The sequence below is a fragment of the Humulus lupulus genome, chromosome 8, assembly GCF_963169125.1.
Source record: "Humulus lupulus chromosome 8, drHumLupu1.1, whole genome shotgun sequence".
NCBI lineage: Eukaryota > Viridiplantae > Streptophyta > Magnoliopsida > Rosales > Cannabaceae > Humulus > Humulus lupulus.
In genome coordinates this window covers 18,987,267-19,011,965 of record NC_084800.1, presented here as the reverse complement: position 1 = coordinate 19,011,965, position 24,699 = coordinate 18,987,267, and the positions used below count along the sequence as shown (strand labels likewise).

The following is a 24,699-nucleotide window of genomic DNA, read 5'->3' as shown; positions in this document are numbered from 1 at the left end:
TAAATAATAATAACAAAGATATATTAAAAAAAAAAGAGGTAATTTTATAATGTACTTGTCACTTATCATCCTACAATTACAAGAAATACAAAATATGTTCATCAATACATAAGTTTTTCTTTTTCTTTTTTTAAAAATAAAACCCAATAATTTGAAAAGGGTACTTGATAAGTTGATATCATGTATATTTACAAACACAAACAGCTAGTTGACCTCCGGAATAGTCTGAAGAACGGGCTTCCAGGACCGTTGATGATCCCATTCCCACTGGCTTTGAAGATCATGATCATACTGATCACCACCGTTTATCAACTGTGACAGGAGGACTTGCTCGACGGACAAACCCTGCGCGCCACGCAATCTACCCATCAGTTGCTCCAGCTCCTTCTTCGAAATCTTGATCTTCACTTCATGATGACTACTGCTACTACTACTACTACTCGACGAACCTGACTCTGTTTGATCACCCAAAAGCTTAAACCTCTCCATGCTTCCATGATCGGTGTGCATGCTGTTATTATGGCTGCTCTTTTGCTCCAGCGAACCCCAGTCGTCGCCGGCCCATACCATCGCAGACTCATGTCTCAAACAGTTGCCCATTATTATAGCGCTGTATAAATATATATATAAATAGTCCCAACTCAAGTATATATGTCTAAAATTATAAAAGAGAGAAAGGTGGAGAAGTTGAAGCCCAAACGTGGAGCGATATATATAGGACAGAGAGAGAAAGTAAAAGCGAGGGGATGATATTTGGGTGGTGAGAAAAAGTCTGAATTAGTTTCCACGAAAGTGAGGGCTGCGACGTGGAGTCAGATTAGGATTAGCCAATTACTTACACGTGGAGGGTTTGAGATAAGAACACCGCGCGCGCGCCGTTCCGTGTAGGACCCAGTAAAGGAGGTGAAGGCTAGGGCGGTGCGCATACGAGGCTAAGTTATCTTTGCTTTGGCGCGCGGTTTTAGGTCGGTGAAAGTGGTTCGTGGGAGCTCACTTGTTCGATCGCGGCTCACATGTGATGGGGCATGTTTATGCGGCGGGTAATGTCAAAAGATGCTTAGTCAAACCAAATCGAAAATTGCTAACGTCATCTCTAATTAAACAAATACTAATCCAAACTGAGTCTTGAAGTTAGTGTCGGGAATAATTAAATACAGGTTATCAGGTCAGGCAATTATTGGATTTGGTGTGAATAGGGATTTGTAAATGGAATCTTTGACTTTGGTTTGTTCTCTAAATAATATATAGTAGTAGCAATAATCTTAGCAAGTAACCTTCACGTGCATGTTTTGTTTATTTTGGACAAAATTCCAACTATTGTAACTTATCTAGAATTAATATCCTAGATTAATGTTGTCGTATTGCTAAAGATTAATTGGTTTACTATTAAATTTTACTTGTGTTTTTTCTTAAATTTGGATATGTTTCTCGCTAAAGTAAGAAATACTTCAAACCAAATCTATCTTTTAGTATATTGAATATTTTAAAAGATATTGTTGCGGGGCAATATATCATAATACAATATATTGTACTTGAAATAATTTAATATTGAATTTTACATATTCAAATTTATTAATCTAATATTTTACACTACAACAAATGATATCGGACCATATAGCACCATCATTTTATTTTTATTTTTGAAGGAATGTCACTATTAGCAAACCAAAATTCCATTGCGTACGTAGGTTGTTGCATGTATGGGGTCAAACTCAAACTGTCAAACACACGTGGTGGCTTAATTATTCGATCAAACATACACAAAACGCTGAAAGGCAAAATCAAAGCTAGTGCCGTGTCATCATGTACATCAACAGCAACCAACCAAAACATAAATCATATATATCAAACCTTCTCAGATGAAGCCCATCATATTTTTCCTTCTTTTTCTTTTTTTCTCTTCTAAATAAAAGTCTTTTAATTCAAATTAGACCCTCTCTTTCTTTTAGAAATTAATTTAAACGTTGATCGTGAAAGTCACTGTTCAAAAAAAAAAGTTTCAAAACTTGTTTACGTTAGCAAAAGACATGTGGCTGATAATATTTATTTTCAAATCACCAATCATTCTCATCGTAAGAATTATTGTAGTTTTCAAAAAAGCCCACAGAGCTGAAATCAAACTATAAGATTTTATAGTAGCCCATTGAAAACGATATTTATACAATATTGTGTATACATGTATATATGGATCTAATTTTGTGTGCCACAAGCCCATATTATTTGTGGACAAGGGAAATAGCAATTGCGTGATATGTTTAAAATGAGTTATTATCACAAATTAATTCTCAAGTAGTTCAGCTGTAATTGTCTCTCTATAGGGATCTAGCCATGAAGGTGGCTACGGTCCCTTCTAACTTTTTTTTCTGTTTTGTACAATATATTTTATAAAATATATTATATTATAAATATATGTAAAAAATTATATTGGCCTTCATAAATTTAAAGAAAAAAATAATATATCTATACAGTTTGTATATATCAGTATAATCTTTATCCTATGTTCTATTCTTAGCTCTGTCATTGAGAACTAGTGTTACTGCATTCAAGGCCACTTCCTAGCTTTCCCTATTGGCAAGCTTGAATTACTGCCTTTGTTTCCGCTTCTAGTGCACTTGATTGATGCCTGAAAAGAGTACCCATATATCAAAGTATCCCCATGACGATCGAGGTTTCAAACAGAATGATTCGTTTCCCAACTTTGTTGTTAGTGAAAGAGGCATCCACAAATGTCGTATCCAACCTCCTTAGACTAAGGTTATTCACTTTGCAAAGTCCCTCACTTAAGCCACTGTCACTGCCTTCTTTTACCAAGGAAGAGCTCATCTCCTGGTAATCTGAATGTATTTTTGCAATCACTTTGATAATGTCAAATGAGCCTACATTAAAACAAATGTAGTCGTTTCTCTTTTTCCATAAATTTTCAAAGACACAAGTGGCAAAAGACAGCAAGCCGCGGATGTAGTCTTTGAATCATGCTCACAAAACCATTCAATTAATTAAAATCCATAATCCACATCTATTGCATCACTTCTTATGCCCCACGGTGAGGCCATCAAGATTGCTCTAGTCGCTCGGCAATTCTTGAAAAGATGTAACTGATTCCTCTTCACTATTACATAGATTATTGGAGCTTGGTTTTGTTGAGGTAGAATGCCAAGATGGTGTTTGACTCCTCGACTAAAAAGCTATTTTTTTGTTTTTAAAACCTAAAGATTGTTTTCTCAAAACAAGCTTTCAGAAAATAATTTTTAAAAATATAATTATAAAAACATAATATTTTGATAACAACAAAATATTGTTTTTAGTTGTTCTCAAATTTTTTTTTTCAATTTTTTTTCTCATATAACATTTTAATTATTATTATCTCTCATCACTCTTTCTCTCATTAATTTATTTCTCTTCACTTTCTCTAACATCACATTCTCTCTCATCACTTTTGATCTCCTTATTTTTTCTCATAACTTATTATCTCATTATTTTCTATCTCATCACTTCCTATATCCTTATTTTCTCTCTACTCATTTTTTATATTTCATCATTTTCTCTCTCATCACTTTTTTTTTTCTTGCATCAATTTCTCCCTTCTTAATTTTTATTCCTCAAAGTTTTTCTCCTTACTTTTTCTCTCATTATTTTTCATCACTTTTTCTTTCACATTACTTTATCTCATTATTTTATACAAACTTTTAAAAGATTTTTCTCTTTGTAAATATATTTATTAATTTTTTATTTAAGATTTAAAAAAAAATTAAAACTAAAAAGATTATTTTTAGAAAACATTAACCAAACACCTATTGTTTTTTAAAACTACAAAAACTATTTTCTGTTCTCATTTCTGAAAACACAATTTTGAAAAGAAAAAAACAGAAAATAATGTCAAACAGACAATGCGTCATTAGCCATGCGCTACATCAATAGTTTTCAACTCTGCAATTGTTTTGCATGACCATACCTTGTTCCAAATCTCAACTTTATCACCGAATTTCACCTCTTGATCCAAATAGTAAGCACTTTTGATAGAAAATTTCCCATTTTTTGTTCCAGTCCATTTAAACTTATCCTCTAGTGGTTGAGGTGTTGGTAATAAATAGAATAAAATCAGGTACACAACAGAAGGTTGGGGAGGGAGATTTTAAAAAATTATTAATACCAGCTAGGATCAATACATATATATATACATTAAATCAACACATACAAGGAAATAAAGATTATCTCTTGGAGCCTATAAAGATTTCTTGAATCTTTTAGTATAATCAACGATCTTTCTATCCAAGTGAAGACTCGCACGTTAGCTTTCCAAGTGGTTGAGGTGTTGGTATTAAATTGAATAAAATCAAGTACGCGACGGAAGGTTGGGGAGGGAGATTTTAAAAAATTACTAATACCAGCTAGATCAATACACATATATACACAGTAAATCAACACATACAAAGAAATAGAGATTATCTCTTGCAGCCTATCAAAATTCCTCAAGTCTTTTAGTATAATCAACGATCTTCATATCCAAGTGAAGACTTACACCTTAGCGTTCCAAGTCGTTCCTCTAACACACAAAGACGTGTGTAGGCACGTAGGATTCTCATGTTGATTATGTATAAGCTCTCTAAATGTTCTCAGCACGTGAGATCTAGAGAGTTTGGAGAAGAGAGAAGACTTGTGGAAAGTTCTAAAATGTCAGGCCTAGAAAATTCTATCATAATTTTTATGAGAGAGTCTGATAACGACAATTAACAACTTGATAAAAAAAAAAATTGCTTCTTTTCAAGTTTTTAAAGATCAATAAAACTATTTTATTTTTCTTTAAATTTATTAATTCAAAAAGTGATCATTTACTTTTAATTTAATTATTTATTTAAATAATTAAAATCAATAATTAAATAAATAAATAAATTTGATATTCAAAATTCAAATCTTAGGGATGATGTGACACATAAAGTGGCGCCACTGTTTTGGCCTCCCTAATTTTTTCATTTGTTTGTTTAATTAATTTTAAGACAATATATTTATTCTCAAAAATAAATATTAGTTAATTTAAAATTAACATTATCTTGAAACTATTAGTTGGAATATATTATCTTATAATAAGATAATAATTATCTCTCTTAAATATTAGTTCAAACGTAGAGTAATATTTATTTTAACTAATATAAAGTTTTTCAAATAAAAACTAATTAGTTAATTAATTCACTATTAATCAATTGCACATAATTATCTCTTTGCACTGGAAAATTAATTCATTTGCAATTTAGTCATTTTCTCTATTAATCTTTCTTGTGACATCCTTACCCTTGACAATGTAGAACATAGGCGACTCGAGAACCATGGACCTATAATACGGAGCTCCAATAAACTAGATTATTAATTAAACTCTTTAATTGACGGTAGTCAAAGACGTGATCTTTGCACCTCGCAATCCTATCTGAGTTTCAATAATCTTATTTATTGATTCCATTATTACTTCACTATAAAAATGGAATTGTACTCTAATTAATTATAGTATTATATTTACAAAGTTTTCTCTTGTAGTCCATTGATGTAATCAATAAATGTGGTTTTGTCTTCCATTTATTGGTTCGTTAATTAGAGCTGGTCAAGTATTGCCGTTTAACCTTTCTAATTACCTCGTGTTCCTTAAGTACAATTAATTCATTAGTGAATAATTAATCTATAATCATATTATAGATTTGAGCTTAATAACTATTCAGTCTCAGAATTAACCCTTAAGGGAACCAATATTCGATCCATTAGGACAACATGAATTCCATTATTGTAAAATCATGTTCCCAGTCATTCATGATATTGAACCTCAAAAACAAAAGTCTCTAGCCTCATTATATCAATGTACCTTAACGAATGAATCAAAAGACTCAATAAACATGAACAAGTGTTCATGATAACTAAGGATTTAGACTGATCTACAAATGATCATCTATTATGGTATGAGTTAAATCTTTATGGCAAAAGGTAAGTTTGTAAATATAATTAATTCACATCGGTCATGTCATATATAATCACAATTATATACAACACATTTACCAAGATGTCTATCCGCATCAGTAATCTGAACGTATCACATATGCTTAGTAAACAGTACTAACAACCATTCATTAAAGATTATGTACTTTAATACGTTGTTGACTATGTACTTTTATTTAAATATAAAATGTATTTTCACATGCTTTAGGGCACCAACCCTAACATAAGGTAGTATCTTAATGTTTGCTATAATTAGAGGCTGAAACAATTGACAAATTAAAGCTTGATTCCATTGCCTAGCTCTTGGAAGACCCTATTTACTTGCCTATTTATACAAGTAAGCCTCCCGAGAGAGAGCACAATTGGATTTATGTGATGTTGCAGAGAGTAATTGTAATGCCCCGAATTTCCTAGTAAGGGTTAGGACCTTGATTAGGAGGCCGGGAGGGCCATAATTGAGTTACGATGCTATTTAATGATTATATGCATGTTTATGTGAATTATATTATTATATGATGGTAAATGCATGCATACGGGTGTATTTATGATTATAAGGGTTGTTGACCGCGTTTTTGGCCAACGACGTGAGAACGTCAGAAACGACAAAACGTTCAAGAGAAATAAAACGACACAGACAGTTTTTGAACAGAAAGTAAATAACACGCGCAATTTTTATAGTGGTTCAGCCCCAATATGTTGGTAATAGCCTAATCCACTTAGAGTTGTGATTATAGATCTGTACTCAAGATCAGATGAACTGAGCCAACTGAGTTTCTTCAGTACAGATTACAAAAATACAAGAATTTTTCTAGATACAAGCACTTTCTCTCTCTAGAAAACTCAGACCCAAAATTTCCCAAAAGTCCCCCCAAAAGAAGAAGAAGCCCCTTTCTGATCTCATAAGCCATGTATTTATAGGCTTAGGATCATACATCTGATATCCCCTAGAATCGGGATATTTTATTATTCTTATTATATTTAAATTACAAAAATATTCAAAATTTAACAGAACACCCAATTTGTGGGGAAAAATGAGATATTCCCGCGTGTGCCAAGACCGATTCTTGTTGAAGCCGTTTCTGGGAATCTTGACTTAGTCCTCCTCTATCTGGTCGACCCATATCTCCTACTGACCATTCATGCAAGTGTTGGTCAGACACATGCATGCTGGACATATGCAAGTGCTGGTAGGACATGCACTTGCTCGTAGGACATGCATTTGCTGGTAGGACATGTGCATGGTGGTAGGACATGCACTCCTCTCCTCTAACATGGCACGTTCTCTGGTATGCCATGTTTCTCGTCTAACATGGCAATCTCCTCTAGCATGCCATGTCTCTCGTCTAACATGGCACTCTCCTCTAGCGTGCCATGTCTCTCGTCTAACATGGCACTCTCCTCTAGCATGCCAGTGCTGGTAGGACATGTGCATGCTGGTAGGACAATGTCACTCTTGGGCAGCAATGTCACTCCTGGGCAGAGAAACACGTGACTGGTCGGACAAGGTCATGCCTGGTCGGTCATGACACTTCTCAAGCAGTCAAAACTCTTCATCAATCTACCAGGTCACTTTATCACAACCCTGAGGAGTCAATGTATTTATTGACTATTTAATGTGTCTTTTACGGAGCATGTACTGCCACTTGTCACCTCTATTGCCACGTCATCGATCTCCATTTTTTGGGGATAACAAGGGTATTTTGGTAATTTGGCCGCTGTGGGCGTAAATGTGTATTTTGGGTGCATAGTTGTGATTAATTAATATAGCCACATTATAAGGTGGATTGGTTCGAGCTATTCGGCATGAGACGATCATGAGATGTAAGTGTTCGGTCTAGTCATAACGGGCTTAAGTTCGGGGCTCGGGGTGAGTCTTGGGGTCACTTTGTGATTAGAACATTACCGGGAATTAAAGGGTAATGGGATATGATTTATTGGTATTGGAGAATATTGAGAATAGCGGGAATTGGAGAGCGTTAATTATAATTAACGTGATAGGCGGGAAAGGACGGTTTTACCCTCGGAAGTCTTTAGGGGGATTTATTTGGCTTAGGGGCATTATGGTCTTTTGACCTTAGGGATTTATATCAGCCTTTGGGAGTGTTTAGAAGGCTGTGGAAAACAGAACAAGGCAGAGCCTCATCCTCATCTTCTCCTTTATCTCTCGTACAAGTTTTTCTTTCATTCTTTCCTTTGAATTTTGAGAGCCCAAGTTGAAGAAGCAAGCTAGGGAGTCAAAGCTTGAGGATTATTGTAATGCTCCAACCCCAGGGACCGTTACGGTGTGCCTTGTAAACAGTGCTAAACTCGCTAATCGAGTCATTTGGCCAAAAGCGTGTAACTAAGTATGATTAGCGATTTAGGGATTAAAAACTTTGGATAAGATAGAACGTTTATTATATACATTGGGATCCCGAAAATATAATTTCAGAGTCTATTACAGAAAATGTTTACAACAGGCCGTTCTAAGCGGCAAAACAGGGTTCAACCCTAGTTCCACTTTAAACCTCGGCCGTGGCGGACGAGCAGCTGCATATGTACACATCATCACCTAAGCTCTCCAACTCAAGGATGGTTCAGCTTCCTCTTGCCTTTACCTGCACCACGTAGCACCCGTGAGCCGAAGCCCAGCAAGAAAACACAATATAACATGATATAATATCAACAGATAACATGATGTAATATCATCAGGTAGCATGATATAATATCAACAGATAACATGATATAATATCAATAGTAATTGTAACGGCCATTCAGGACCAACGGTCCAAAAGCCAAAAGTCACAGAAATGGGTACAGTTCCCTCCAATCATGTGACGATAGGGTCACCAGGGCTCAATTGATAAGTGGTTCCTTCATAAGTTTGATCAGGGTAGGTGCATGGTGATAGTCACCAACATAACCATCCTCCCGACTCTAGAGTCGTAACTAAGGACAGCGTCCCCCAGCCATGTGACAAGCAGTCACCGGGGTCATATACCTTGGCTAATGTTCATCTGGTCTTAGACCAGGCAAGCGCTTATAGTTCTCATTGACCTTCCGGTCGGTCCAGCATTAATACCCCATATGAGTCATTCAATGCCGACCTCGAATAGATCTAATCTTTATTTGGCCCGGCGTTCACAACGCACTGCCACTTCTGACCCTTGGGTCAGTAAAACACGACCAGTGCTCAGCTCGTGGTGAACTTAACTAATAAGTCACAGCTTCACAAACGGATCTGACACCATTGTCGATTCTGACTAATAAGTCAGCGCCATACACAGGTAAGCCATGCCACCAAACATATATCACATGTCCAATATCTACAAACAAGGCATTCAACATGCTTACTTAACAGGTACTAGTACAATTAGGGCCATGCACAACACAGAGACTCAAGCTCCGAATGATATCATACCCAGTATACAAAGCATGTCCTAATCACATATTTCTCATGCATCACATGCATAATACTCAGCAATCCAACATGCATCAATAACCGCCATGCATGTCACATTCAATAATCAACCAACATGCATCAAGGATAACCATGCATGTCATACTTAATAACCAGCCAACATGCATCAAGAATAGCCACGCATGTCACATATACACAGGGTGCAGTTTTCTTACCTCAAAGTCGAGCTAGAATGATTAAAAGAACGACCCTTGAGAACGATAAACTTTTAGTCCTTTAGCGGTCACCTAGTCATAACCAAATATAAGATACCATCAATAAAAATGGTCAACATAAGTTCCCAAATCAATATCTAGCCTCCGGGACATCAATCCCCACTCAACCGGGTACTAGGTTCAACCCCGAGGCCTATGGCTTGAATCCCCAAGCTAAAAACATGTTTTTGGTCAAAATGGCCTTAAGGGCCGCGGCCCTCCCCTGCTGCGCCGCGGCGCACCCCCCAGACAGAGGTAACCCTCTCTGCCAGATGCCTTGAGCCGCGGCGCACCACAGCCATGCCGCAGCTCAATACCCAACTTTGCCCAGAAATCTGAGCACGCACACCAGAATTTCCCTGCGTTTTCCCTTAGAACCAGCCCCTCAAACTTGTCTCAAACACAACTTAACACCCAATTCAACCACCAAACATCACCGACAACTTACCCCCATCATAACCCAACCAAACACACACAACAACTCCCCTTGATTCCCACTTTCTACATAAAAAACCACAAGCTAAAAACCAAAAGGAAAACAGAGCACAACCTAAATTCCATGGCTAGAACTTACCTCGAACACGATTTAAGGCATTTCCAATGGCTGAGCTAGGTCTAGAATTCCCAAGCTTAGACTCCCTAGCTTGCTTCCTCAACATGGGCTCTCAAAACTCAAAGAAAAGGGTGAAGGAGAACTTGTACGGGAAGAAGGGAGAAAGATGAAGATAAACTCTGTTTATTTTCATTCCACAGCCTTCTAAAATTCCCTTAGGCTGATGTAAATCCTTAAGGTCAAAAGACCATAATGCCCTTAAGCCAAATAAACCCCTCTAAAAGCTTCCGAGGGTAAAACCGTCCTTTCCCGCCTATCTCGTTAATTATATTTAATGCTCCCCAATTCCAGCTATACTCAATATTCCCAAATACCAATAAATCATATCCCATTACCCTTTAATTCCCAGTAATGCTCTAATCATTAAATTCATCCCGAGACTCACCCCGAGCCCCGAACTTAAACTCGTTATGACTAGACCGAACACTTACATCTCATGATCGTCTCATGTCGATAAGCTCGAACCAATCCACCTTATAATGTGGCTATATTAATTAATCACAACCATGCACCCAAAATATACAATTACGCCCACAGTGGCCAAATTACCAAAATACCCTTATAATAATAAATACTCCCATATGCATGCATTCACCATCATATAATAATATAATTCACGTAAACATGCATATAATCATTAAATACTATAATAAATCAATTATGGCCCTCCCGGCCTCCTAATCAAGGTCCCAAACCTTATTAGGAAATTTGGGGCATTACAATTATAGATTGAGTTCAGCCATTGGGAAGGATTCAAATCAACTTAAGGTAAGGAATTGAACCTGAGTTTGAGCCATACTCTGTTTTTCTCTTATTTTTCAGCTTATGTTTGTGTTGAGGATAGTTGGAATTAATAGAGGTTTTGATTGAAGTTTAGCTTGGGTTTTGATGAGGGTGAGTTATAGGTGATGTATAGAGGTTGAATTGAGTGTTTAGAGGAGGTTTGGAGCTGGTTTGAAGGCTTGGTTCCAAGGGAAAATGCAGGGGAGAGTTTGCTGGTGCGTGCTGTCTTTTTGGAAAATCTGGGTATTGAGCCACGGCTCATGGCGTCTGGCAGAGAGGATTGTCTCTGTCTGGGGGGCGTGCCGCGGCACAGCTAGGGCGGGCCGCGGCCCTTAGTGACCTTTTTGTCCAAAATGGTATTTTTAGCTTGGGGATTCAAGCCTTAGGCCTCGGGGTTGAATCTAGTACCCTGTTAAGTGAGGATTGATGTCCCGGAGGCTAGGTTTTGGTTTGGGAATTTATATTGATCATTTTTATTGATGGTGTCCTATGTTTGGTTTATGCCTAGGTGACCGCTAAAGGACCAATAGTTGATCGTTCTCAAGGGTCGTTCTTTAAATCATTCTAGCTCGAATCTGAGGTAAGAAAACTGCACCCTGTGTATATGTGACATGCATGGTTATTCTTGATGCATGTTGGTTGATTATCAAACGTGACATGCATGGCTGTTATTGATGCATGTTGGATTGTTAAGTATGATGCATGTGATGCATGAGAAACATGTGGTTAGGACATGCTTTGTATACTGAGTATGATATCGTTCGGAGCTTGAGCCTCTGTGTTTATGCATGATCCTAATTGTACTAGAACCTATTTAGTAAGCATGTTGAATACCTTGTTTATGGATATTGAACATGTGATATATGTTTGGTGGCATGGCTTACCTGTATATTGCACTGACTAGTCAGGGAGTGACTCTAAAGTCAAAGAATCTATAAGTGCTTGCCTGGTCTAAGACCAGATGTTTATAGCCAAGGCATATGGCCCCGGTGACTGTTTGTCACATGGCTAGGGGACGTTGTCCATAGTTACGACTCTAGAGTCGGAAGATTAGATCTAATCGATATCAGCAAGAATGACTCATATGGGGTATTAACGCTGGACCGACCAGAAGGTCGACGAAACTTATAAGCGCTTGTCTAGTCTGAGACTAGTTATTCAGAGCCAGGGCATATGGCCCCGGTGACTGTCTGTCACATGGCTGGGGAACGCTGTTCCATAGTTACAACTCTAGAATCGGGAGGAAGGTTATGTTGGTGACTAATCACCATGCACCTATCCTGTTGAAGCTAGTGAGATGTTCACTTATTTATTAAGCCCTGGTGACCCTATCGTCACATAGCAAGAAGGAGTTCTACCACTTTTGTGACTTTTGCTACAGTCACCTATCTGTTTTGGGACCGAGAGTCCTGGATGAATATTATGATCATTGTTGATATTACATCATGTTATGTTGTGTTTTCTTGCTGGGCTTCGGCTCACGGGTGCTATGTGGTGCAGGTAAAGGTAAAAGAAAGTTGGGCCATCCTTGAGTTGGAGAGCTTAGGTGATGACGTGTACATATGCAGCTGCTCGCCCGCCACGGACGAGGTTTAAAGTGGAACTAGGGTTAAGCCCTATTTTGCCGCATAGAACGGCCTGTTGTCAATATCTTTTTGTAATAGACTCTGAAATTATATTTTCGGGATCCCAATGTATACATTAGACGTTCTAGTGAAACGTTACATCTTAACCAAAATTTTTAATCCCTAAACCGCTAATCATACTTAGTTCACAATTTTGGCCAAATGACTCGATTAGCGAGTTTAGCACTATTTACAAGGCACACCGTAACGGTCCCTGGAGTTGGGGCGTTACAGTAATCCTCCAAATTTGTTATCCAATGATGATTCCATATGGAGATTGACGTTCCTGATCCAACCTAAAAGAGGCATCCTTTGAGCATTAAGCCTCTAATATGGATTAACGATATACATAGAATAGAGCTAGAGCTAGTTCCATGAGCTTCCCATAAGGATTTATTTATGCAATATTTAAGCAACAACATCTGCATCCACGGTCTATTGATCTTGGATGCAACAAACCAAGTCAATTTAGAAATAAAATCTTTATTTGAATCCTCCAACCTCTTGAATCTCAAAACTTCCTTATCATCACATCCATTTGTCGACATGTCTTTTTGGGAATTTCGTAATCTTGACATGTGAAATTGGTCAATGATCGTATATACAATATACAACACCTTTTGAATGAAATAAATATAATATATGATAGAGTACAAATATCTTAAACAAACACACCGAAATTTATAGTGGTTCTGTGATAGTCAGAATCCCGTGATCCGTAAGGGGAAAGACCGGGTAAGCTGTACAATCCCACACCGCCTGGGGAAGGTCAAGTGTAATGATTCTAAGACTGTGTAGGTATGGGACTACACAGTTGAAGAGGGCTTAAATGGATTGATGGGTACTACCTATATTAGGAAGGTGCATCTTCTTTTCGATAGCCCATCACTTGAGAACTCCATGGTTAAGCGTCCTTGGCCTGGAGTAATCTAGGGATGGGTGACCCCCTGGGAAGTTTTCCCAGGAAGTGTGCGAGTGAGGACAAAGCACGCTGGAAAGACTTGTCTTGGTTTGTAGGGCCAGTCGTCATTCCAGAAAGCAGCCATAGTGATGTGGGGCGTCACAGGTTCAGCCCTGTTCTAATGAACAGTAATAACCTAATCCACTTAGTCTTTAGTATTGAATCACTCGATAGACAATTACACAGATGAACTAAAGAGTTCACTCGTCACCAATTTGCCTAAAGTCTCTCCCCAGAAAATATCCATCTAAAAATCATCCAAAGATCTCTTAAATGAAGCCCTGGGTCCTTTATTTATAGTACCCAGGGGTTGTTACATGATCAACAAGACTGGGGATCGTGGTTTGGTACACGATTATTGTGAGTGGAGATACGTGTTGTAACGCCCTAGTTACTTCAAGACCGTTACTGTGGACTTAAATAGTGTTTACCTCGTTAAATGAGTCATTAGGTTATAAACGTGCATCTAAGTGTCAATAATAGGCCAAGGTGAAAAATCTCGATAAAAAGGAATGTATATATTTTATTTAAAACATTAAACTATACACGCCCATATTTACAAAGTTATTTACAATCCAAAATGGTCATTACAGTATAAAAATTACAACCTGTCGACCTAAGCGGCAAAATATAGAGTTAAACCCTAGTTCCTCTTAGAATCACCTTGGCCGTGGTGGTCAAGCGGCCGCATATGTACACAACGCCACCTAAGCTCTCCACTCAAGGCTAGGTGAGCTTTTCTTTCCCTTTACCTGTTGGTGAAACTTATACAGGATCTTTATTTATTTTCATGTAGATCTAATATTAAACAAATTAATATGAGATAACCTAGAACATGTTTCTAAAATTGAATTCAAAGAGAAATAATGATAAAAATACTTACATTAAACGTAGCGGAATGAAAGAGTCCTTCCTTAAGTTTCTCTAACTCTTGTATCCTATCTGTCGCAGAGTATTACCAAGAAACTGAACCGATCTTCTATTATCTTCGTAGTCTTCCAAAGTATCCTTAGAATCACCTAGACTAGGGTGGGAAATTCTCAACACATGAGATAGATATATAGAGAAGAACAATAAGGCTTAGAAAATGACTTATGTTTAGAGAGAATCTAAAACCTATAAGAAAACTAGTGTCTGTCATCTGTCTGACTTCTTTCTTAACATTCCTTTTATAGACTCAATTATGTCATTTATTTAATTAAAAAAATCAATAAAATAATAGCCAATAATCAGCCCTAGGTCGAAATTATCATGGGTTTTAGGCCCGTGAAATTTCTCATTTGATTATAAGCCCATTAGACTTAAAATCAATGTCTGTATTATTTTCTATTGATTTAATCAATTAAATAATTATTTAAATCATTTATCAAATTAATTATTTATAATTTGAACCTTAATTTAAATTTATTTATTAATTTAGATATCAATTTATCTTAATTAATAAATCTGCCATAATTTCTCTTTTCTTCTCAAAATTACATAACTATGTGAAACTATCCAAAATTGGCCTAGTCAACTTTGTTAATTCTAATTGATAATTAAATCAATTAATTGAGACTATCTTGATGATTTTATCCAAGGTACAGTGGGGACCATGAGCCTATGAAATCAAGCTTCAATAAATTATCATAAATCTAACAAATAAATTTACTAACTTATTAATTCCTCGTGACTCCACTAAAGACTCGGAATTGTACTCTTAAATTCATAGAACACTCTATAACAAATATAGATACGCTATTAATTATCCATTGTTATAACCATAATTGTCACTCAATCCTCCATAGACGGTCTACAATGAGATGGGACTAAAATGTCGTTTTACCCCTCATTGTATTTTATCCGTAAAACACTTAGTTCCTTGTAAATGATATTCTAGTAAACTAATTTAATTACTGAAATGAGATCTCTATCATTTAACACCTTGAACCAAACTAAAAGGAAACCATCGTTTCACTTCTTCATCAGAAGCTATAGATGTTCATATCTATGATTAACACTCTCACTCAATTATACTATCGAGTTCCCAAGATGTAAGTATGGGCTAGTCCATAGGGTAAGCTGGTAACGAACAAGTCAAAGAACTCAAATAATACAATCAGTTAGAATACTAACCACACATAATTGAGATTGAATTGACCTATGGTCAACTATATGATATGACTAGAATAGATAATAACAATATGTTTACTTATCCTATCAACTGTCAATATCAGTCCAGTCCAATGTAACAAATACATCTGATCTTATTTATTTTGCTAATGATCTGGAAAGAACATAACACTACAATGTGTAAGTAGATCATATCGTAGATTGGCAAGTCAGTGTAAATGTGTGCCTTGACTAATCTTAGGACTAACTTATTTTGAACATATAATCATATTTATATTCCATTGTGATTACGCCACTATAAATACGATTACCTATATGCTCAGGATTTAATAGAAGTTTATAGTAAACAAATAATCATGAAAATAAAACATGTGAGCAAAGTGATTGACCAAGTCAAAAAATGATTTCTATTCTTTTATTGATAATAAAATGAGATTACAAAGAATTTGAGTTTTAATTAGGGCATAAAACCCCAACAAATAATTCAAATATATTTCTAAATAATATATGTTTTGGAGGTACGCCGTTTTACTAATATTTTTTTATTTTCAAAATGTAGCATTATTTTGATATAGCAGGGTGGCCAGACTATGATCATATTATTGAGGCTATAGATGATGATGCTGGCGTCAAATATCGTGATAGGAAAACACATAGGAAGGCACACTTCAAGAAAGTTTATGGTATTGATAAGAACTTAGAGCGAGCCCTCAACAACCCCCACAGTGGTGTTAATGCTCAAGATTGGAGACAATTCATTGACTTATGGCTGGATGAGAAATCAATTAAACAAGCAGAAAAGAATAAGGCCAATAGGGAACTTATAACGCCCTAAACTTCAGGGACTGTTACGGTGTGCCTTTTAAACAGTGCTAAACTCGCTAATCGAGTCATTTGGTCATAATCGTGTAACTAAGTATGATTAGTGGTTTAGGGATTAAAAATTTTGGTTAAGATATAACGTTTCATTATAACGTTTACTGTATTCATTAGGATCCCAAAAATATAATTTAACGATTTATTACAAGAAAATATTTACAACCAGCCGATCTAAGCGGAAAAACAGACCCTTGTTCCTCTTTCAACCCTCGGTCATGGCAGTCGAGCAGCTGCATATGTACACATCGTCACCTAAGCTCTCCAACTCAAGGATGGTCCAGTTTTCTTTTGCCTTTACCTGCACCACATAGCACCCGTGAGCCGAAGCCCAGCAAGAAAACTCAATATGCTCATGAATAGTCATATCATGACATCAAATCATATCTGGCATGCCTAGCAAATATAGATCTATTCATGCATGCAAATAACCTCAGATAATGTTGGGGAATCTAGGATAAGAAATCCTACCCTCCTGATTGAGTGACTGTCAAGTCAATCCTAATCAGATGAGTGATTTAACACTGGTGGTTCAATTAACCATAATGAGTGACTGACAAGCAAGTCACCACGGGGCTCAGCATCCACAGCCATGCATATGATGATCACTATGATCATACAGAGCTTATAGGCCTGAATAGACGAGTGAATATCACTTCGAGGTTCTGTTTAACCATAATGAGCGACTGACAAGCAAGTCACTACGGGGCTCAGCACCCATTGCCATGTGACAAAACAGTCACCTGGTCTTTCTGGCAATGGCTCTAATCAGATGAGTGATTGACAAACAAGTCACTACGGGGCTCGGCACCCACTGTAACGCCCTGCTAATTAGGGTTCGTTCCTAAGTGTGTTTAAAACCAGTGCTGGACTTGCTAGACAAGTCATTTGGACTAAACATGTGATTAAGCCACTAAAGGTTTAGGTATTAAAACTTTTGGTCAACTCATAAGTATTTTCCTTAAGCTAAAAGCACGTTCTTTACATGGGATCCCAAAAACATCAGTTTAAAAGTTAATTACAACACTCAGGTTACACAATAAGCTGACTTAGGCGGAAAAAGCTGGGTTTAACCCTAGTTCCCTTGAGCATCTCGGCCGTGGTGGTCGAGCGGACTGCATATGTACATATCACTACTATTGCCTTCTGACTCATGGCTGGTTGAGCTTCTCTTTACCTTTACCTGCACCACAAAGCACCTGTGAGCCAAAAGACTCAGCAAGAAAACATAATGAACAATTCACAATGTAATATAACTATCAAACAGTAATAACTGAAACTGGTGTATTCATTATACAAGTTGGCAACCATAGGGTTACGCAAGCGCATGTCGCACTTCCTTTCAATGTGTTGGCATCCGAGCCAGTCAAGTGCATGTTACACTCCCAGGGTGGCCCGGCCATGGTGGCCTGCACTCCACGTGCATAATTCCAATCTCAGCTTATAAACTGAGTCCTTTAAGTCCTTGACTTATAAGTCAAGCCTCACATACCTCCGACTTGTAAGTCGAAGCCTAAGGGCCCTCGACTAATAAGTCAATCCCCATTTAACATCCTATTAACCCTCTGGTTTATAACCCGAGCTTCCCAGTCACAACAGACAATCACCAATCTCATATAGCACACACATCAACAATTACAATGCATTATAACACATTCAAACATCAGTCATAGGTGTAATCATAATTGAGCGCACCCTAGTGTACCTAATTAGATATTCTCAACATAATGATAATCATGTTCATTAACAGGGCCAAAGCCTTAATCATATCTATATTCAGCATTGACTAAGCTCTAACCACACATTCACGTTCTGGGTGCATTTTTCTTACCTATGACCCAAGTTATCTGCGCACCACGATCACGAGCACAATCCTCTAACCCGAGCTTAGAAGAAATCCTAGTCACAACGCATGAATAATAATCAACCACCACATTCTAATCCATTAAATAACTTCGAGATAAAATTCTAACCTCCGGGACCTTGGTTTCTACCAAACCGGGTAGTAGAAACCTTCCCGAGCCTTAACGTTCAAGTTCCTGAGCTAAAATCCCTCATTTTGCCAAAAATCCACATTTGGGCCGCGACCCAGCCCCCTTAAGCACCACGGCGCGCCCCAAAACAGAGGCAAACTTGCCTCGCATCTGACAGCCTAGGGCCGCAGCGCCCAAACCTTGCGCCGCGGCGCTTAGGAAATTTCCTGACACCCCACTAGCCTATAAACTCAATCGGGCCGCGGCTCAACCCCAAAACCCAGAAATTCCATGCAACTTTTACAAGCTAACTTCCTTGAAAATCATTTCAAACACACCCCAACACCAGAACTGAGTCCCATAACCAGTCTAATATACTTTAAGCAGCTCTAGAACCCCAGGAACTATTCCACAACTTCATTAAACTCAAAATCAAAACTTAAATTTGAACCTAGAAGAAAACTCTTAAAACATGGCAGGAACTCATTAAAACCAGAGCAAAGAACCTTACCTCAAGAATGGTTTCGACCCTCAGCTGTCTATAATCTTCCTCCTAGCTTTGATTCCCCAACTCTCAGCCTTAACTTCAAAGCTTTCTCCTCAAAAATCCCCAAAACCTTCCAATCCTCAAGAGAGTGAGAGGGAGAGAGAGTTTTTGCTTCTTTTTCTTTCCAATCCCTTAATTTCCAGTGATTTCCTTAGACCCCTCAGCCTACCTAAACCAAGTATATCCTCACCAAAAGACCCAATTGCCCCTTAAGCTTATCCTAACCTCTTGGGTAACCCAAGGGCAATTTAGTCATTTGCCATACCCCGTTAAGTCGCCGAGTAGTCTTATAAATCCCCATTAATCCCGACATGTCCAATTCCTTACCAAACTACTACTCGTTACTCCATAAATCCGAACTCATTTTTCATTCCCAAAATACCCCTAGGCTCCTCTGTAACGCCCCAACTCCAGGGACCGCTACAGTGCACATTGCAAACAGTGCTAAACTCGCTAATCGAGTTGCTTGGCCATAAACGTGTAACTAAGTGTGATTAGCGGTTTAGGGGTTAAAAACCTTGGTTAAGATATAACGTTTCACTAGAACGTTTACTGTATACATTGGGATCCCAAAAATATAATTTCAGCGTTTATTACAAGAAAGTGTTTACCACAGGCCGTTCTAAGCGGCAAAACAGGGTTCAGCCTTAGTTCCACTTTCAAACCTCGCCCAGGTATTGGTCGAGCAGCTGCATATGTACACGTCATCACCTAAGCTCTCCAACTCAAGGATGGTCCAGCTTTCTTTTGCCTTTACCTGCACCACACAGCACCCGTGAGCCGAAGCCCAGCAAGAAAACTCATATGCTCATAAACAGTCATATCACGATTTCAAGTCATATCTGGCATGCCTAGCATTCATATCTCTACTCAGCATGCAAATGTATTCAAACAGATGCTGGGGTATCCAGGACCAGAAGTCCTGGCCTTCTGATTGGAGGACTATCAAGTCAATCCTAATCAGATGAGTGTCATAACACTATAGGTTCCGATAAACCATGCTGAGTGACCAACAAGCAAGTCACTGGGGCCTCAGTGCCCAAGCCATGCATATAATGATCAAAATGATCATGCAGAGCTCATAGTTCTGATCAGATGAGTGCATATCACTTGAGGTTCTAGTAAACCATACTGAGTGACTGACAACCAAGTCACTAGGGGCCCAGTGCCCATTTCCCGCAATGGCTCTACATGGCTAGCCCTTGGCTAGATAAATGCTTGTTTATATTCATCGAACTTGAGGTCGGTCCTGCATTAATGCTCTTTGAGTCATTCGATGCAGAGGGTCGATTAGGTCCAATCGACAAAGCTTGCACTACACACTAGGGTTGTCATGACTAGTGAGTTAGCGCAATGTGACCAGTGCCCAGCACCACTGCCGAACCTGACTAGTGAGTCACGGCTTCACAGTTGATGCTAACACCTTTGCCAAACCTGACTAATTAGTCAGTGCGTGACCAGTGCCCAGCACCACTGCCGAACCTGACTAGTGAGTCACGGCTTCACAGTTGGTACTAGCACCTTTGCCAAATCTGACTAATTATTCAGTGCCATGCATGAGTAATGTAATGCCCCAAATTTCCTAATAAGGTTTAGGACCTTCATTAGGAGGCCGGGAGGGCCATAAATGATTTATTATAGTATTTCATGATTATATGCATATTTACGTGAATTAGATTATTATATGACGGTGAGTGCATGCATATGGGAGAATTTATTATTGTGAGGGTATTTTGGTAATTTGGCCACTGTGGGTGTAATTGTATATCTTGGGTGCATGATTGTGATTAATTAATATAGCCATATTATAAGGTGGATTGGTTCGAGCTATCGACATGAGACGATCATGAGATGTAAGTGTTTGGTCTAGTCATAACGGGTTTAAGTCCGGGACTCGGGGTGAGTCTCGGGGTGAATTTCATGGTTAGAGCATTACCAGGAATTAAAGGGTAATGGGATATGGCTTATTGGTGTTTGAGGATATTGGGAATAGCGGGAATTGGAGGGTGTTAATTGTGATTAATGAAATAGGTGTGAAAGGACGGTTTTGCCCTTGGTGGCTACTAAGGTTTCATTTTAGACCTAAGGGTATTTAGGTCTTTTTACCCTAAGGGATATATATCAGCCATTAAGGCTGTAAAAGAGTAATAAAAACAGAGTCTCTCCTCCTTCTCTCCCGATAGATTTTCTTCCTCTTTTCTCTTTGGATTTTCGAGCTCAGTTTGAGGAATCGAGCCAAGGAACCAAGCTTAGCCAAGCTAGGGTTATGCTCCACCATTGAAGAGGGTGTGTTGCCAAGATTAAGGTGAGTTTCTAGCCACTAGAACTCTTGGTTTTGCTCTGTTTTCTTAGTTAAGTTTCTGCTGGTTTTTGAGTTGGAAACTTGGGAATTGGTTGGAGTTTTGGCTAGGGTTCTTGGGGTTGTGGTCCCTAGGACGTGTGGGGATGGTTTTTGGGTTCATTTGGCACCAAAAATGGGATTTGGAAGCATTGGAATCGAGTTAGAATTGAAGAAGTCGAAGAAGGAAATTTCAGGGGTGGTGCTGTCTGGGGGTAGCGCTACAGCGCCCATCAGAGGGCGCTATAGCGCTACTCAGGGTTCAGTTGGGCGGTTTGTGATTCTGTCTTGAGCGCTGGGGCGCTAGAAGGGCAGCGCTGTAGCGCTACCCTGCTCCTTCAGAACCCTGTTTTGGGTGTTTTTAAGGGCTTTTAGCTTGGGGTTTCAATCCTTAAGGGTCGGGATCGAATCTACTCACTATGTGGGCATGTTTCGAGGTCCCGAGGGTGGGATTTAGGTTAAGACCCTATCTTTGGTAATTTTCATTAATTGGAGGTTATTTGGTTGTGACTAGGTGACCGCTAAAGGACTAAAAGTTGATCGTTCTCAAGGGTCGTTCCTCTAATCGTTCTAGCTCGACTTTGAGGTAAGAAAACTGCACCCTGTGTATATGTGACGTGCATGGATATTATGATGCATGTTGGTTGATTACTGAGTATGACATGCATGGCTATTCTTGATGCATGTTGGTTGACTATTAAACGTGACATGCATGGCTGTTATTGGTGCATGTTGGTTTGCTGGATATATTGCGTATGATGCATGAGAAACATGTGATTAGGACATGCTTTGTATACTGGGTATGATATCATTTAGAGCTTGAGTCTCTGTGTTTATGCATAGTCCTAATTGTACTAAGATCTGTTAAGTAAGCATGCTGAATACCTTGTCTATGGATCTTGAACATGTGATATATGATTGGCGGCATGACTTGCTTGTGTATGACACTGACTAGTCAGGGACCGACTCTAAGGTCGATGAATCATGCATTGAATGACTCTATGGCATTAATGCTGGACCGACTCTAAAGTCGAGAGTTGTGCATTGAGTGGCTCTAAGGCACTAATGCCAGACCGACCCTAAAGTCGATGATCACGTATTGAATAGCTCCATGGCATTGATGTGGGACCGACCCTAAGGTCGAAGAACTTATAAGCGCTTGCCTGGTCTACGACCAGATGACTATAGCCAAGGTATATGACCCCGGTGACCGTTTGTCACATGGCTAAGGGACGTTGTCCATAGTTTCGACTCTAGAGTCGTGAGGAAGGTTATGTTGGTGACTAATCACCTTGCATCTGTCCTAATCAAACTTAAGAAAGAATCACTTATCGGTTAGGCCCTGGTGACCCTATCGTCACATGGCTAGAAGGAGCGATGCTCATTATTGTGACTTTTGGCTATTGTCACCTATTTTCCTGGACTGATAGTCCTGAATGGTTATTATGATCGTTGTTGATATTATATCATGTTTTATTGGGTTTTCTTGCTGGGCTTTGGCTCACGGGTGCTACGTGGTGCAGGTAAAGGCAAGAGGAGGTTGGACCATCCTTGAGTTGGAGAGCTTAGGTGATGACGTGTACATATGCAGCTGCTCGTCCGCCACGGCCGAGGTTTAAAGTGGAACTAGGGTTGAACCCTGTTTTGTCGCTTAGATCGGCCTGTTGTAAATATTTTCTGTAATAAACTCTGAAACTTTATTTTTGGGATCCCAATGTATATATTAAACGTTCTAGTGAAATGTTATATCTTAACCAAAATGTTTAAACCCTAAACCGCTAATCGTACTTAGTTACACGTTTTTGGCCAAATGACTCGATTAGCGAGTTTAGCACTGTTTACAAGGCACACCGTAACGGTCCCTGGAGTTGGGGCGTTACAAGTAAGCAATGTTACCAATGTGTATCATATACCAATTATCCAAGAATAGGGCATTCAGCATGCTTACTAAACAGTTGCTAGCATAATTATAATCATGCACAAACACAGAGACTCAAGCTCTGACCAATCTCATATTCATCATTAATGGCATGCCCTAATCACATGTTTCTCATGCATCACATGCATCACACTTAATCATCCAACACGCCTCTGCAATCATAGCCATGCATGTCACATATGGGGTGCAGTTTTCTTACCTTTGGTCCAAGCACAGGTTACCAACAAATGAGCCACAAGCACGATCCTGATCCAAGCCTCTAGTGTTAACCTAGTCACAACCACAAATGGTGATCCAATGAGTTCAAGTTCTAAAACCAACCCTTGAACTAAAACTTAGCCTCCAAGACGTCAATCCCCACTAATCCGGGTAGTAGGAATGATCCCGAGGCCTAAAACCATGTTCCCGGGGTCAAAACACCCAAACGGCCTCAAAAGCCTGCCTGAGCCGCGGCCCCCAGCACCACCAGAAGCAAGCGCCGCGGCGCCCAACCCAAGGGCCGCGGCGCCCAGCAAGACAGAAAAGGCACCTGCTTCATCGAGCAAGGGCCGCGGCGCCCAAGAACAGGGCCGCGGCCCAACTTCGGGGCAGCCATTTTCCCTTCGTTTTAACCTTTTAAAACCTCCCAAAAACATGTCTAAACATTCCCAAATCATCAAATCAAAGTTCCCAAACCCCCAATGGTCCAAAACCACCAAAACCCGAGGTTCAAACAAACTAAAATCTCAACGATTCACAAAGTCCAATTCAAGCTTAAAAACTTTCAAAAACTTAAAACTTAAACTTGAATTACCTCCGATTGAGTTGTTTCCAACTAAATCCTCCGGCTAATAAGCTTCTAATTCTCCTTAGGATTGCTATGCCTCGATCCTCGCTTGATTCCGAGTCCTAGAACTCAAGATACCTTCGAAAATGCGATCGGGAACGAAAAGGGAACTTTAGGGAGAGAGAACGTACAGAACGTTCTTTTTATTTTCTTAAAAGGTTACTTCAAGCTTAAGTAGCTTCTAATAAAAACCTAATGCTCGGGGTTCCGAAAACACCCCCGGGGACATTATAGTCAAAACTTCCAGAATTTCCCCTTGATCTTACTAACTCCCAATTTATCACCAAATATTAATTCCCATTACCCAATAACCCAGTAATGCTCTAAATACCCCTTGACTTACTCCGAGTCAAGCTTAAATCCCGTTGTGACTTTCCCACTAGCTTACCACCTAGGATCGTCTTGTGCTGGGTAGCCCTGGCATAACCAAATAATAACAAAGCACCACGCCCATTTCACATATATACCAAAAATGC

General features: G+C 38.8%; 1 protein-coding gene across 1 annotated transcript; it reads right to left on the bottom strand.

Annotated features, from left to right (window-relative positions):
- Positions 1-25: 25 nt before the first annotated feature.
- LOC133795124 (uncharacterized) lies at positions 26-682 on the bottom strand. The gene has a single exon (XM_062232573.1). The coding sequence runs from the start codon at positions 598-600 to the stop codon at positions 205-207; it is 396 nt and encodes a 131-aa protein (XP_062088557.1). The 5' UTR covers positions 601-682; the 3' UTR covers positions 26-204.
- Positions 683-24,699: the final 24,017 nt, after the last annotated feature.

Coding starts and splice junctions, on each gene's coding strand:
- LOC133795124 (XM_062232573.1), bottom strand. CDS start 600: ATGGGCAACTGTTTGAGACATGAGTCTGCGATGGTATGGGCCGGCGAC.